The sequence below is a fragment of the Perognathus longimembris genome, chromosome 23, assembly GCF_023159225.1.
Source record: "Perognathus longimembris pacificus isolate PPM17 chromosome 23, ASM2315922v1, whole genome shotgun sequence".
In the NCBI taxonomy this organism is placed as follows: Eukaryota; Metazoa; Chordata; class Mammalia; order Rodentia; family Heteromyidae; genus Perognathus; species Perognathus longimembris.
Window position 1 is genome coordinate 32,303,134 of NC_063183.1, and position 16,764 is coordinate 32,319,897.

General features: G+C 41.2%; 1 protein-coding gene across 3 annotated transcripts in view; it reads left to right on the plus strand.

Moving 5' to 3' along the window:
• Ino80 (INO80 complex ATPase subunit) overlaps positions 1-16,764 on the plus strand; it is a 79,178-nt gene that overhangs the window by 17,741 nt on the left and 44,673 nt on the right. For all 3 annotated transcript variants that reach the window (XM_048333259.1, XM_048333261.1, XM_048333260.1), the window contains exons 7-16: positions 1,354-1,568; positions 2,225-2,278; positions 3,664-3,867; positions 5,218-5,413; positions 7,456-7,523; positions 9,792-10,001; positions 10,704-10,784; positions 11,523-11,618; positions 14,833-14,892; positions 15,925-16,067. In XM_048333259.1, the coding sequence (XP_048189216.1) occupies positions 1,354-1,568; positions 2,225-2,278; positions 3,664-3,867; positions 5,218-5,413; positions 7,456-7,523; positions 9,792-10,001; positions 10,704-10,784; positions 11,523-11,618; positions 14,833-14,892; positions 15,925-16,067 (1,327 nt within the window). The remainder of the gene's footprint in view (positions 1-1,353; positions 1,569-2,224; positions 2,279-3,663; positions 3,868-5,217; positions 5,414-7,455; positions 7,524-9,791; positions 10,002-10,703; positions 10,785-11,522; positions 11,619-14,832; positions 14,893-15,924; positions 16,068-16,764) is intronic.

A 16,764-nucleotide genomic window follows, 5' to 3' on the forward strand; every position in this document is an offset into this window, starting at 1 on the left:
GCACTTAAACATTGCACCTTTGCGATTTTCTCCTAAGACTTTCTTTGGTCTCACTGTATGTATGTGAGTATCCTGTGTAATTTGTCATATCCCTGTGTATTTTAGATCAGTCCTTTAGTTCTTGCTTGGGTTTTTTTGCGTAGAGCCAGTGTACTGCTACCACTTGACCCACAACTCTACTGCTTTCTTTTTGATAATTAATTGGAGATAAGAGGCTTTTGGACTGCTTGCCAGTGCTGGCATCAAACTGGGATCCTTAGATCTCAGCCTCCTGAGTGGCTAGGTTTTAGGTTTGAACCACCGATGACTGGCTTCATTGTGTGTGTGTGTATGTGTGTGTGTGTGTGTGTGTTGGAACTTGAACTTAGGGTTGAACCACCGGTGACTGGCTTCATGTGTGTGTGTGTGTGTGTGTGTGTGTGTGTGTGTGTGTGTGTGTGTGTGTGTTGGAACTTGAACTTAGGGTTGAACCACCGGTGACTGGCTTCATGTGTGTGTGTGTGTGTGTGTGTGTGTGTGTGTGTGTGTGTGTTGGAACTTGAACTTAGGGTCTGGGTACTGTCCCTGAGTTTCTTTGCTCAAAGCTACTGCTCTACCTCTTGAACTATCGTTCTATTTCAGAATTCTTAGTGGTTAATGGGTTCAGAGTTCTCTGCAATGGTTCAAGGACTGGCTTCAAACCGTAATCCTCAGATTTTAGCTTCCTTAGTAGCTAGGTTTACAAGCATGAGCCGCCGGTGCTGGCTTCTTCCCTCCCCCCTCCCCACCTTTCCTTCTATCATTTTTTTACTGTCCCTGGCTTCCTTTTGCTCAAGGCTAGCACTCTGCCACTTGAGCCACAGCGCCCCTTCTGGCCATTTTCTGTATATGTGGTGCTGGGGAATCAAACCCAGAGCCTCATGTATACGAGGCAAGCTCTCTTGCCACTAGGCCATATCCCCAGCCCTATTAAATGATTTTTTTCTCACAAATTTTAGTATTGTGTCAGTATATTTTTTTTCTATTCCCTTTCTTTAGCTACCTTACATTGCCATAGAAATAGATTTCATGACTTATCGGAGCCCAATGACATTTTATGAGCCTTCTTTTCTAGTGTTGAATTTAAAAGAAATTTGGTTCTTGGGTTTTATTCTGTATTTCACTTTAATGTGACCAGAAGGAAAGGAGTATATTAGTCTTTTTTCTAAGTTAGTAAAATCTTCCTTTTGAGGTTTCTGTGGGCCTGAATAGTAGATAAAGAAAATTACATTGCCAGCCCCAGGATGAATGAGAAACGCCCTTCGAGTTTTCTCTGTGGCTCCTGCTTTGGAATGAGAAGAAATGCAACCTCATAATCATCTGTTTCTTTTGTAGCTAAGTTGAAAAAAGTGAAGAAAAAAAGACGAAGAGATGAAGAGCTTTCCTCTGAAGAATCCCCACGTCGTCACCACCATCAGACCAAAGTCTTTGCTAAGTTTTCTCATGATGCACCTCCTCCGGGGACTAAGAAGAAACACTTATCCATTGAGCAGCTTAATGCTCGCCGCAGGAAAGTATGGCTCAGCATTGTGAAAAAAGAACTACCAAAGGTAAGGAAATGCCTTCTAGCTGTGGAAGAAGAGAACTCCTTTATTCCCTGCCTTCTGTGTTGTTGTGGTTGTTGTTGGTCATGGAGCTTGAACTCTGGGCCTGGGCCTTGTCCCTCAGCTCTTCAGCTCAAGGCTAGCGCTACTTCCAGTTGGTAGTTAAACTGATTGGAAATGCCATTCTCATAGCTTTTCCTGCCCAGGCTGGATTTTTTTTTTTTTTTCCAGTCTTAGGGCTAGAACTCACAGCCTGGGCACTGTCCCTGAGCTTCTTTGTCCTAAAGCTAGTGCTCTACCACTTGAGCCCCAGCACCACTTCTGGCCTTTTCTTTTTGTGTGGTACTGAGGAATCAAACCCAGGGCTTCATGGATGCTAGACAAGCACTTTACTGCTAAGCCACATTTCTACCCCCAAGATCTGTAAATTCTTTCTTCACGTTTATAGAACGCTATTTAAATGCAGCTATAGCACTAGCTTATTTTAGCTTTTTTCATTGTTGCTTTATATACAGGGCCAAGATGTACAACTGGATGTTTTTTTAGAAGTAATGTGTCTTTTATATATTTGGCATTTAATTTTTCAATTTTTTAGGACTTCAGTAAAAGATACTAATTTCAAAAATGAATCCTAAATGAAGTAATACTTTTAAATGTTTTAGGCCAACAAGCAGAAAGCTTCAGCTCGAAACCTGTTTCTCACCAATAGCCGCAAGGTACGTTGTAGCTTTATATTTTCCATGTCTTGTTTTTGTTCTTGTTACTCCTGTTGATGACCTGTTGACCATGAATCTAATAGCATCTAAAAGAATATCTAAATAGGTCTCATTCTCTTGAATAAGTAAAGTTGTTCTCCCTCACATTTCTGGTATTTGGAACTTTTTTTTTTTTTTTTTTGCCAGTCTTGTGCCTTGGACTCAGGGCCTGAGCACTGTCCCTGGCTTCTTTTTGCTCAAGGCTAGCACTCTGCCACCTGAGCCACAGCGCCCCTTCTGGCCGTTTTCCATATATGTGGTGCTGGGGAATCAAACTGAGAGCTTCATGTGTAGGAGGCAAGTGCTCTTGCCACTAGGACATGTTCTCAGCCCTATTTGGAACTTTTTACATAAGACTAATCTTAATGTGTTGAGAAGATCATGAGATCTTCCTCTGATGATGACTTGAAAACATTTCACTTAGAGGGAAGGGCCACAACTTTTTTTTTTTTTCCCCGCTTGTTCTGTTTTTTGCCAGTCCTGGCGCTTGAACTCAGGTCCTGAGCACTGTCCCTGGCTTCTTTGTGCTCAAGGCTAACACTCTACCACTTGAGCCACAGCGCCACTTCTGGCTTTTTCTCTATATGTGGTGCTGAGGAATTGAACCCAGGGCTTCGTGTATACGAGGCAAGCACTCTACCACTAGGCCATATTCCCAGCCCAGGACCACAACTTTTGAGGATTGTGAGAATCAGATTGAAGTAACATTACTAATTACCTTCTCTTGTTTCTTCATTTGTCAGATAGAGGTGATATTTTCAACTTCATGGGGTTGTTTTTAAAGGTGAAACAAGCTTACTGCATATTAAAGTAGTGCCTTACATTCAATAAGTATTGATTTTTTTCTTATTATTGTCATGGTAACACTTTATAACTTATTAGCACACCTGAAGTCCTTTTTAGTTATTATATTTTGGTTCATCCAAGGTCATAAATGTAGATAAATTTTTAATCTTTGATATTACCCTAGGGTCTGGGCCTGAGTCACAAAACTAATCCAGTTAGGAGAGAAGGAGATATGTCTCAGGAGAACTGTTTGCATTAATCAGAGGGATGATTACGTGGTATAGTCCAGGAGAGCCTGTCTCCTGCTGTTGGCTTTTTTTTTTTTGCCAGTCCTGGGCCTTGGACTCAGGGCCTGAGCACTGTCCCTGGCTTCTTTTTGCTCAAGGCTAGCACTCTGCCACTTGGGCCACAGTGCCACTTCTGGCCTTTTCTATATATGTGGTGCTGGGGAATCGAACCCAGGGCTTCATGTATATGAGGCAAGCACTCTTGCCACTAGGCTATATTACCAGCCCCTGCTGTTGGCTTTTTGCCTGTTGTGACAGTGTTGTTGCTTGTAGCTCGCCCACCAGTGCATGAAGGAGGTGCGAAGAGCTGCCTTGCAAGCCCAGAAAAACTGTAAGGAGACTTTGCCCCGTGCCCGACGCCTGACTAAGGAGATGCTTCTGTACTGGAAGAAATACGAGAAGGTGGAGAAGGAACACCGCAAGCGTGCGGAGAAAGAAGCTTTGGAGCAGCGGAAATTGGATGAGGAAATGCGGGAGGTAGTGCGAAAGTGTGAAAATTTCAGAACCTTAATTACCTCCAGCATATCAAGGGATTGGTTTGCAGCTTGCACTTCTTTTAGTGCTAAGAATTGACCCAGGGCCTTTCACTTGTTTGTCAACTACTGTACAACTGAAGTCCCAGAAATCTGGGGTTGGATTAGGAGTCTCACCACTTAGCCTGGGCTAGCCCCAAACTAGCAATCCTTTTACCTCAGCCTCTCGATTGCTGGAATTATTATTGTGCATCATCACATCTGGTTTCTTTTCCTTGTCATGGTTTTGTGAATGATTATTGATTTTGCTTAGACCTCTTTATGTCTCCTGGTTAATGTTATTTTGCTTGCAAGGTAAATTTATTATTGACTTAGTATTTGTTGTTGTTGGAACTGCTTCACACATTAAGTTTAGAGGCATTTGAGTCAGCTATAGACCTTGAAGTTATATAAAGACTGGCTGATTATTATCTAGGTTTGTATAACCTAGAATCTCTTGTTGATAGCATCTGTTGGGAATTTCATTTATGTTCATACTGAATTATGTTTCTTCACAAAATTTTTGGGATTGTGTGTGCGCGTGCGTGTGCTGGTAATGGAATCTCACTTTGCATGTTGCTCAGGGAGATTTCAAGCTGGGAGCTTCCAATGGCCCTCCCACCTCAGCCTCCCTCCCGAGTGCAGGACCGAGGGCCTGCGCCACCACACCCAGCGTGCTTATCAAGGGTGTTTTTAATGGGGTTTTTTCCCCCTTTCATTTAGCTTATTATTTATTTGTTGTATTGACTTTCAGAATAATTTGTAGCTTTTACTCATTTTGCGTTTTGGCAATAAAAGAATTTTTTTACCTGTTTGAATTTTTAAAAATAATAAAACGAAACACATCTACCACTTGGTTTATAAAAGTGTTCAAATTTACTTGATGTCTCTTTGTCATTATAGAAAACAAATATACCAATGATGCCCTTTTTATTTATTTTTATTTTTTATTTTTCTTGAGACTGTGACTCAAACTCAGTATCTGAAACTTGCTTTTGCTCATTGGCTGGTACTCTATGACCTGAGCCACAACTCCAACCGCCATGATAACCTTTTTAGACGGAAGCCTACAAGAAGATTCTGTATTGTAAAAGAGAGCAAAATAAAGGTTACTGGTGTGTAAATCACAGTTCTTTTGGTATCATTGACTTGGCTAAAGAAAACTGCTCTATAGCCGTTTTTACGTTTTTATAGGTGAAAGTTTTTTTTTTAAAGAATTGTGTATAAAATATATAAGATTTGATCAATTATGTTGACTATCTCTTGGATATAATTGAGGAGTTGACTGCTTTTACTTTCAATTTTCCCACATTAGGCCAAGAGGCAACAGCGAAAACTCAACTTCCTAATCACCCAAACAGAGTTGTATGCCCATTTCATGAGCCGCAAACGAGATATGAATTATGATGGAATCCAGGAAGAAATCCTAAGGAAACTGGAAGACAGTTCTACCCAGAGACAGATTGACATTGGTGGAGGAGTGCTAGTTAATATCACACAGGAGGATTATGGTAAGTCTGGGGAGGACGAAGTAGGTACCCTCCATTTTTCACATCTAGCGTTATATATTCTACATCTTGTAAATTTTCTCTTGATTCATAAGTAATACTGACCATACAGCTAAGGGTATAGGCAAGTGGTAGAGCACCTGATTAGCAAGTTCTGTGAAAACCAGAATCACAAAAAAAATATATATATATATTTAAAAATATCTGTGTGAGCCGGGAGCTTGTGGCTCACGCCTATAATCCAAGCTATATAGGATGCTGAGATCTGAGCATCACAATTCAAAGCCAGCCCAGACAGGAAAGTCTTTGAGACTCTTATCTCCAATGAACCACCAGAAAATCAAAAGTGGCACTTGTGGCTCAAGTAGTAGCGCGTTGTCCTTTAGCTGAAGAGTTCAGGGACAGTGCCCAGGTCCAGAATTTAAGCCACATGACAAAAAAACAAAAACATGTGAGCCAGGCGCTGGTGGCTCATGCATCTAATCCTAGCTACTCAGGAGGCTAAGGTCTGAGGATCCCAGTTCATAATCAGCCTAAGCCGAAAAGTATGTGAGACTCTTAGCTCCAATAAACTATTTTAAAAAAGCCAAAGTGGCCCTATGGCTCAAGTGGTAGAATGATGGCCTTGAGTACGAAGAGAATCAGGGACAGCCCCTAGACCCTTGAGTTCAAGCCTCAGGACTGGCAAAAAACAAAAGAAAAATATTCATGTGTAATATTAATTAGAAAAGGGGTCATTTGTTGTATTATAGCAGAGTATTTGTGTTTCTAGAAAAGAAGGCTATAAAATAATGAATTCATAACAGAAAAGTATAGTTACATGACCTTGCAAGTTTGAAAATATGTATTACATTATCAAATCACAATCCAGAAAACTTATTTCAGCAGAGAAAATGATATCTCACACAAGAACATTCTTGGTTCTTTTTTTTTTTTTTTTGCCAGTCCTGGGGCTTGAACTCAGGGCCTGAGCACTGTCCCTGGCTTCCTTTTGCTCAAGTCTAGCACTCTGCCACTTGAGCCACAGCGCCACCTCTGGCCATTTTCTGTATATGTGGTGCTGGGGAATTGAACCCAGGGCCTCATGTATACAAGGCAAGCAGTCTTGCCACTAGGCCATATCCCCAGCCCCCATTCTTGGTTCTATAAACAAGAATTATTCATTTTTATGTGTTTTTGTGTCAGTCAACGGGCATGAACTCAGGGCCTGGGTACTGTTGTTGAGCCGTTTTGCTCAAGACTAGTGCTCTACCACTCCACTTTGAGCCACAATGCTGCTTCGGTTTTTTGGTGATTAATTGAAGATAAGAGACTGCCCATACTGGCTTCTTTGTTGTTGTTGTTGTTTTGCCAGTCCTGGGCCTTGAACTCAGGGCCTGAGCGCTGTCCCTGGCTTCTTTTTGCTCAAGGCTAGCACTCTGCCACTTGAGCCACAGCGCCACTTCTGGCCATTTTCTGTATATGTGGTGCTGAGGAATCGAACCCAGGGCCTCATGTATACGAGGCAAGCACTCTTGCCACTAGGCCATATCCCCAGCCCCCAGACTAGATTTGAACCTCAATTCTCAGATCAGCCTCCTGAGTAGCTAGGCTTTTTCTTTTCTTTTCTTTTCTTTTTTTAAGTTAGTAGCGGAGAAGAAAGAAGGGTATGTTTGAGAAGAATTTCTTAGAGATTCAACATCATGTTGACCTAAAAACATGAGAGAATGACAATGCTTTATACTTCATCTGCTTAGTTTTATTTAGCATACTTACAGTGTCGAATTCTCATGGTCTTGCTTGTCCTGGCAGATGTTACTACTTAGTAGGTGAAGCCTCAGCCCTGAGAGACAGAAGAACTTAATCCTTTGCTGGTTCTGGCTACTAGAAATCCCTGCCTCCATTGTGCCTTCCAGCGTCTTACCTTTGCCAAAGAATCTAATCATTGCTCTTCCCCTCATGAACCTGTGAATATTAGAATGTTGGTTCAGGTAATCCTGTTTGTTGATGATAATTTTGTCTTTGAAGGCCGTGAGGTGTGATGATCTACACATTTTCCTTTTCAGACAGCAACCACTTTAAAGCCCAGGCGCTGAAGAATGCTGAAAATGCTTATCATATTCACCAAGCTCGGGTAGGTCTTAAAAATGAAGTGTGTTAATATTGGCCCTGGCCTAGGAATACCCCACTGGTCTTGGACTTATATGATCTCACATTTTCATTTGAAAGTATTGGCATCTTTGTGTGTATTTTTCTTTAGGGTGATGGCTGTTGTACATACTTTAGAATAGTTGGAATACTCGAAGAATGGCAGAATAGTAACTATCTACTTGGTTGGCTAAGCATTCAGAGCCTATTGTTTGAGCAACGTACAGTGACTCTTACCTGTAATTCTAGCTTTGTTGGAGATGGATATTTGGAGGATCATAGTGAGAGGCCAAATCCAGGGTGGGTGGTATGTTTGCGAAGCCCCTATCTTAATCAAAAAATGTCAACAAGGCATTGTGCACCTGCCATCCCAGCTGTTAAGGAGAATTGTGGTCTAGGCTGGCTTGAGCTTAAACACAAACTTTATTAAAAAATTAGTTTAAAAATTAGTCAGAACTAGTCAAAATTTATTAAAAAATTAGTCAGGTGACAGTGGCTCATAACTGTAATCTCAGCAACTCAGAATGTTAACAGCTGAGGGTCATGGTTTAAAGTGAGCCCGGGCAGGAAAGTTTGTGAGGCTCTTATCTCTAATTAATCACCAAAAAGCCAGGAATAGAGCTGTGGCTTGAATAGTATAGTGCTAGCCTTGAGCCACAAAGCATCCAGAATCTGAGTTCCAGCCATAGGACCAGCACACACAAAAACATAGCTAAAGCAAAATCGCTGTGCGCATGGAGAACATGATAAGAGTGCTTTCCTAGCATGCACATGGTTCAAACCCTTGTACCAAGAAAAAAGTATATTGATTGAGGTTAGAAAAGTTTTCTTAATTTTTTTTTATTAGTTATACAGAAGAAGGTATCTTTGTTAAATTGCATCATGTTTATAATATGTTCTTGTTTTGGGTTGGTTGTGGGATTTGAACTCAGGGCCTGGGCACTGTCCCTGAGTTCTTTTGCTCAAGGATAGCACTCTTACCACTTTGAGCCACAGTACCACTTTCAGTTTTCTGGTGGTTAATTGGAGATAAGAGTCTCACAGACTTTCCTGCCTGGGCTGACTTTGAACCATACTCTGCAGATCCTCAGCCTCCTGAGTAGCTAGGATTATAGGCATGAGCCATTGGTGCTTGTCTTTTCCTTCTTTCACTTTCGTAAACATGCTTTCTATTATCATGATATAGAGATACTTATTTAGGAACCTCAGTGAGGTTTAATTAAGTAAAGAAGATTCCGTTTGTATACTACATAGGATTCTCTTTGCAACACTGTTAGGGTAGGTCAGGCACACATGCCATCTTCCTGCACACTTCCAACCAACCATACAGATTTCGTGTCAGATCTTCATTAGATTACTTGATGTTGCAATCAGTGTAATATGGTTAGTTGTTACATCATATTGTTTTGTGTGTGTGTGTGTCTATGTGCCTCTACTGGGGCTTGAACTTTGAACTCCGGGCCTCTGTGTTGTCCCTGAGATCATGTGCTAAAGGCTAGTGTTCTACCACTTGAACCGAAACTCAACTTGTCTTTTTTTTTGCCTGTCCTGGGCCTTGGACTCAAGGCCTGAGCACTGTCCCTGGCTGCTTCTTGCTCAAGGCTAGCACTCTGCCACTTGAGCCACAGCACCACTTCTAGCCGTTTTCTGTATATGTGGTGCTGGGGAATTGAACCCAGGGCTTCATGTATACGAGGCAAGCACTCTTGCCACTAGGCCATATTCTCAGCCCAACTTCTATCATTTTTGTGGTTAATTGGAAATAAAAAATGTCAGGGACCTTCCTGCCTGGGCTGGTTTTGAAACTCGATCCTCAGATCTCAGCCTTCTGAGTATCTAGGATTGTAGGCGTGAGCCACCAGTACCGGGCTGAGAACATTGTTTCTTAACGTAATTTTTTTTTTTTTTTTTTTGCCAGTCCTGGGGCTTGAACTCTCCAGGGCCTGAAGTTTTTTTGTGTGTGTGTAAGGCTAGCACTCTGCCACTTGAGCCACAGTGCCACTTCTGGCCATTTTCTATATATGTGGTGCTGGGGAATTGAACCCAGGGCTTCGTGTATACAAGGCAAGCACTCTAGCCACTATGCCATATCCCCAGCCCCTTTACGTAATTTTTTATTAGTGTTAGTAAAATATATTGATATGTAATACTATATTTTCGGAAATTTTGTTCCAGTTATTTTTCTTAGCAGAGTTGTGGTAGGTATGTTGTGAGTCATATTTGCATTTAATTTCTTTTCTCAAATTATTTCTAGACAAGATCATTTGATGAAGATGCAAAAGAAAGTCGAGCAGCTTCTCTGCGGGCAGCAAACAAGTCTGGCTCTGGATTTGGGGAGAGTTACAGCCTAGCAAACCCATCTATTCGGGCTGGTGAAGATATTCCACAGCCCACAATTTTTAATGGCAAGTTGAAAGGTTATCAGCTGAAAGGCATGAATTGGTTGGCCAATCTCTATGAACAGGTAAATTTTAGAAGTATGTCATTTCAATTATCTTTTGTTCGTACAGTCTCATGAAATGAGTTCATAATTAGATATTTATCCTTTAAAAAGCTTTATCTTTTTTTTTTTTTGGCCAGTCCTGGGCCTTGCACTCAGGGCCTGAGCCCGGTCCCTGGCTTCTTTTTGCTCAACGCTAGCACTCTGCCACTTGAACCACAGAGCCACTTCTGGCCATTTTCTATATATGTGGTGCTAGGGAATCGAACCCAAGGCTTCATGTATACGAGGAAAGCACTCTTGCCACTAGGCCATGTTCTCAGCCCCATACTTGGGAGGTATTGTATTTATGTCATGTGTAGCTTGTCTAAAGTGGTCTTAATAAGGGTCTTTGTTAGCTTGCTTCTCTGTTGCTATAATAGATATAGAAGTAACATTCGATGCATTGTACTTCTAACCTGATTTGCAGAATTGAAACCTCTCTGTACAACTACTTATTAATAATTTTTATCTAAAAATCACTTGAGAAAAAGCCAAAACAAAGAAAAAAAAGAGATTGGCCTTGGTAGTTGTAGTGCCAGCAAATGGAATCACTGCAGTTGTGTTTAAGTGTGGGTGCTGAGCATCTCCATTCACTTTTGTTGGATCAAACGTCTGAGTTCTTAGCAGTAGATTGAAATCCATGTGGTGAAACTAGAAGTATTGACTGTATATTGTTCCCCATAGGGCATTAATGGAATTCTTGCGGATGAAATGGGCCTTGGTAAAACTGTACAGAGCATTGCCCTTCTGGCCCATCTGGCTGAGGTATGTAGATGCACTCTTCCAATATTCCTCTCTCCAGAATTTTGGGTCATTTTTCTTTTGAGAATTAGGTACTTACAAAGTGCTAAGATAGGCTCTTTAGTACACCAAAACAGTAGTATTTGATCTTTGCCCTCAATGCCTTTACTAGGGGGTAAAGTAGCATAACAATTGGGTCAGTATTTTGAGCTACTATCTCCCACCTGCTCTTACTAGCCCTCAGTGTCATGGGATGTGCACTGTACTTAACCCAGGAAAGCTCTCTCCTTTCCTGTAAACCTCAACAGTGTAAGCTTCCAATAAATTGACTTTGCTTTAAATCTTTGAATAATATCTACCTTACAGAGCACTTTTTAACAAGTAAGAAACTTTGTGTTTAAATATACTTTGAAAAAAGCAAAAAAAAATCTCTCCCAACTATTAGAAAATAGTAAACTTATGATAATCAGGTATAGAAGAAAACAATGCGTACAAGTTAGTATGTATCCTGTGAGTACATTATGAAGACGTAAATTAGGACTTTACGAACTCGGAGTGGACAGGAGTTGCTTGGGACTCTTCTGCCTCATGATGTGTCCTTGATTATCATCTTGAATGTGCACATTCAGTTTGGACATTTTGGGACATAGGCAAATGTTGTAATGTATTTCCTATTCTTAAACTGCTCATCATTATTAGTAATTTTGTTTCAACTGTCTTGAAACCTTTCTGCAGTTGACTCAACCGATATTTCTTTTGCAGAGAGAGAACATTTGGGGACCTTTCTTAATAATTTCACCCGCTTCCACACTTAACAATTGGCACCAGGAGTTTACTAGATTTGTTCCTAAATTTAAGGTAAAAAAGTAATAATTATTCAAAAAAGACATGTTGTTCTTTAAAATAAATATTCTCTTCTTGACTTTATGACTTTTAATAGTTTTAAAATAATTACATTGTTGCTCAAATACCTCCATTCCTTTTAAATACATTCATTCCTTTTAAAAATTACTTATGTGAACAGTAAGAGCACCTGTGCCTCTTTATATTTAATAAGTGGAAACCAAAGTCCAATTTCAGTGATTTGCTTCATTTAGCCACATGAACTGATACTCCTGTTAATCTGTCATAATAATTATCCTGTTAATCTGTCATAATAATTATCAAAATAATTACCATTATGCCAGGCCTCATGGAACATGTCTGTAATCTCAGCATTTGAGAGGCCCAAACTGGAGGATTGCCAAAACTAGCTGACTTTGTCTCAAAAAAGAAAAAAAAAAGTTGTGGGAGGTAATTGGGGAGTAAGATGTGTGTGCGTGTGTGTGTTGGTGTATGCATGTGCACATGTGTGCGAGAAGAGAGAAGTCAATAGCTAGGATTACAGTTGTGGGCTACAGCTGCCCAATTCAATATTTATTTCCTTGATACACCGAAGCCAGATCTTTAGTTCTTGTCCAGCTTATATATAATGTCTGAGGCAGATAATGTGAATTTGATTTGATTCAAAGAAACAATTACTGAGATTGAATTAGGACATAATCAGCACAGAAGTGCATTCCATCAAGTTGGACATGGTTTAAATGAAGGTTTGGATGTAGAATGTAGATACATATATACATATCAAAGAATTGGTAGGCTTTTGTTTACATTCCTTGCAATTTAATGGGTAGAAAGTTGGCTGTGAATATGGCCTAGTGGCAAGAGTACTTGCCTCATATACATGAATCCCTGGGTTCTATTCCCCAGCACCACATATATAGAAAATTGCCAAAAGTGGGGCTATGGCTCAAGTGGCAGAGTGCTAGCCTTGAGCAAAACGAAGCCAGGGACAGTGCTTAGGCCCTGAGTTCAAGCCCCAGGACTGGCAAAAATAAAATTTAAAAAAATGTGGAAAGCAATTAAATACATATTTTGTTTCTAAAAGGATAATGAAGTAGCATAGTCAAGAGGATTTTAAAGAAATTATATATTTAGAAATTTTTATTTGATTTCTGATTTTAGTTTACTATAACCATAATGTATTCCATACAGGGATTCTTGTATAGGTGAGAAGCAAGCTTTAAGGCTTCTCTTCTGTAAAGAATAGGAACTTGGTTGGGATTCCATATTGTGGAACAGCTCTATGATTGCCACCCCTCTCGTTAGCTGGGTTATAGATTTAGAAACTGAACAGTTTCTAAATTGTTCAGTTTGTTCAATATTTTCTCTTTAATTATTTGCCATATAGAAGGTGATCATCTTTTTTATGGAAGTCTGTGTGCGTGTGTGTGTTTCAGTACATGTAGAAGATATTGAAAAATAAAATCCTAAATTTCCATGCAACCATGAAAGTTTTTTAGGCGCTCCTTAACTGACCGATAGATGGCAGTATGGTACCACTTAAATCAGTGATACTGCTCTTTTGTATGTCTGTCCCTGGAACTGAGCTTTGACTTGCATAGACTTTTTTTTTTTTTTGGCCTTGGACTCAGGGCCTGAGCACTGTCCCTGGCTTCTTTTTGCTCAAGGCTAGCACTCTGCCACTTGAGCCACAGCACCACTTCTGGCTTTTTCTATATATGTGGTGCTGGGGAATTGAACCCAGGGCTTCATGTATATGAGGCAAGCACTCTTGCCACTAGACCAATATCCCCAACCCGACTTTCTTTTTTAACCCTACTGTAACCGTTGATAAAATAGAACCTATGAGCCCAGTTGCCGCCACTTTGAATTTTCTGTTGTTCCAGTTTTGCTTTTGTTTGCCAGTCCTGGGGCTTGAACTCAGGGCCTGAGCACTGTCCCTGGCTTCTTTCTGCTCAAGGCTAGCACTCAGCCATTTGAGCCACAGCACCACTTCTGGCTTTTTCTATATATGTGGTGCCGAGGAATCAAACCCAGGGCTTCATGTGTGTGAAGCAAGCACTCTACTACTAGGCCATATTCCCACCCTCCAGCCACACTCTGAAGTATTCCTTATGGCTTCATGTGAACAATTTTGCAAAGTTTTGCAAAATTTCATTATCTAGATTTCCTCTGAGTTTTTGTCATTTTTTGTTCTACTGATGTGATCTTTGTTGTTTTGTTTTATTCTTATTTTTTTGCTGTTATTGTGGTTTGAAAATAGGGCATTGCCCTTACTAGGTGGGCAGTCTGTCGTTGGAGCCATGCTCCTAGACCACTTTTTGCTTCAGTGACTTTTCAGCTAGGATCTTGAGCTTTTGTCTGAGGGTCACCTCAGAGCACAATCCTCTCACCATGGCCTCCATAGCCAAGACCACAGGCACAATGCCTGACTTACTTGTATAGTGGAAGTCTTGCACGTGGGCTGGCCTCAAATGGTGATACTCCTAATGTCTACCTCCCATGTAGTTGGAAGCCAACCTTCCCCCCCCCCCTTTTTGTGCAAATTCTGGTGCTTGAACTCAGTGCCTGGGTGGTTGCTCTTTCCTGATATTCTTTGTGCTAAGGCTAGTGCTCTACCACTTGAGCTACAGCACCACTTGTGGCCTTTGCTGAGTAGTTTACTGATGGTGAGAGTCTCATGGACTTTCCTGCCCAGGCTGGTTTTGAACCATTACCCTCAGATTCCTGGGTAGATAGGATTGCAGACGTGAGCTTAGTGCTATTTTGTTATTCATACAGCTATTTTGTTATTCATACAGTAGACATTGTATGTTTTCTCCAGACAAGTTTATAGTTGTTTGGGGGGGGGTTGTTTACTTATTTTTTTTTTTAATTGAGAGAAGAGGGGACAGAAGAGAATTGTACCCTTGAACTCAGGTCCTGGACGCAGTCCCTGAACTTGAATTTTTGGGTTCAAGGCTAGTAATCAACACCTTGAGCTATAGCTATGCATCCAGCTGTTTAATGGTTAATTGGTGATTAGCATCTCATGGACTTTTCCTGTCCAGGCTGGGTTTTTGAACCACAATCCTCAGATCACAGTCTCCTGAGTATCTAGGATTGTAGGCATGAGCCACCAGCATCTGGTTCATTCTGTTTCTTTTAAACTTAATCTGAACAGCATATTTGTGGTTACACTATTATTTGCTATCAATAACAAATAATATGTACTGACCCCTTTTTTTAGGTGCTACCATATTGGGGAAATCCTCATGATAGAAAAGTCATCAGAAGGTTCTGGAGTCAGGTAACTTTGAGTTTCCTTTATACATATTTCCTTCCTTCCTTCCTTCAGTCCTAGGGCTTGAACTCAGGGCCTGAGCAATGTCCCTGGCTTCTTTTTGCTCAAGGCTAGCTAGCACTTTACCACTTGATCTACAGTACCAACTCCTGGCTTTTTCTATATATGTGTTATCGAGGAATTTAATCCAAGGCTTCATGCATGCTAGCTAAGCACTCTGCCACTAAGCCACACTCCCAGCCCCCATTCAGTTTCTTTTTGATGAATTTTTTATGCATATAAGATCCCATGTATGACAAGTATACTTTTGTTATGGTATAGTAGTCTTACTATTATAGGCATTCTGTTGGGTTTTTTTGTTTGTTTGTTTGCCAGCCAGTCCTGGGCCTTGGACTCAGGGCCTGAGCAGTGTCCCTGGCTTCTTTTTGCTCAAGGCTAGCACTCTGCCACTTGAGCCACAGCGCCCCTTCTGGCCGTTTCCTGTATATGTGGTACTGGGGAATCGAACCCTGGGCTTCATGTATACAAGCCAAGCACTCTTGCCACTAGGCCATATTCCCAGCCCATAGGTCCGAGGTATTGAACTCAGGCCTGGGCACTGTTTCTCTGTGCTCAAGGCTAGCACTCTACCACTTGAGCCACAGCACCACTTCTTGCTTTTTGTGTTTATGTAGCACTGAGGAATTGAACCCTGGTTTTCATACATGCTAATAAGCAAGCACTCTGCCACTAAGCCACATTCCCTGCACCAAGATAAGAACTTTTTTAAAGCTGGAAGCGGAGTTGTGGTTCAAGTTGTAGAGTGCTAGCCTTGAGCAGAAAGAAAAGCTCAGGGACAGTTTCTAGGCCCCGAGTTGCAGTCCCGGGAGGGGCACAGAAAAGACTTTTTTCCTTTAGTAAGTAGGCTGGCAATATGTTGTTACCCAACTTGTTCTAAAAGTGGCCGTTGTCCCTAGAAAAAGCAATCACTAGTTGAGTAGACTATTATGAATTGTTAAGCACACATCTCTTTTTACTGTTCTCTTCTTATATTTACAGAAGACCCTCTACACTCAGGATGCCCCCTTTCATGTAGTTATCACAAGCTATCAGCTGGTGGTGCAGGATGTGAAGTATTTCCAGCGGGTCAAGTGGCAGTACATGGTACTGGATGAGGCTCAGGCGCTCAAGAGTAGTTCCAGGTAACATGAATTGTAGAAACTAGGCTGCAGGTGGGGTGAAATACATATTTGAGTGAAAACAGATCCCAGAAGCTGGCACGGCATGGTTAATGCCTTGGCTATGTTACTGACTAGAAGGCAAAGTTTGTTCATATTTTTTCTTGGGACTGCCTTTTAGAGTATATAGCTTTTTCTCCCAGTGCCAGTGGCTCATTCCTGTAATCCTAGCTACTCTGGAGGCTGAGATCTGAGGATTGTGGTTCAAAGCCAGCCTGGGCAATAAAGTCGGTGAGACTCTTAGCTCTAATTAACCACCAGAAAATGGGAAGTGGTGCTCTGACTCCAAGTATTATAGCACTAGCTTTGAGTTGAAGAGCTCAGGACAGTTCCCAGGCCCAAAGATCAAGCTCTATGATGGACAAAAAAGAAAAATGTATAGAAAATAGAGTATAGGGCTGGGAATATGGCCTACTGGCAAGAGTGCTTGCCTCGTGTACATGAAGCCCTGGGTTCGATTCCCCAGCACCACATATATACAAAACAGCCAGTAGTGGTGCTGTGGCTCAAGTGGCAGAGTGCTAGCCTTGAGCAAAAAAGCCAGGGACAGTGCTCAGGCCCTGAGTCCAAGGCCCAGGACTGGCAAAAAAAAGAAAATAGAGTATATAGTTTTTTTCTCAACTTTTATCTTCCCACTCCATAATTGTGACATTTTTCTCTG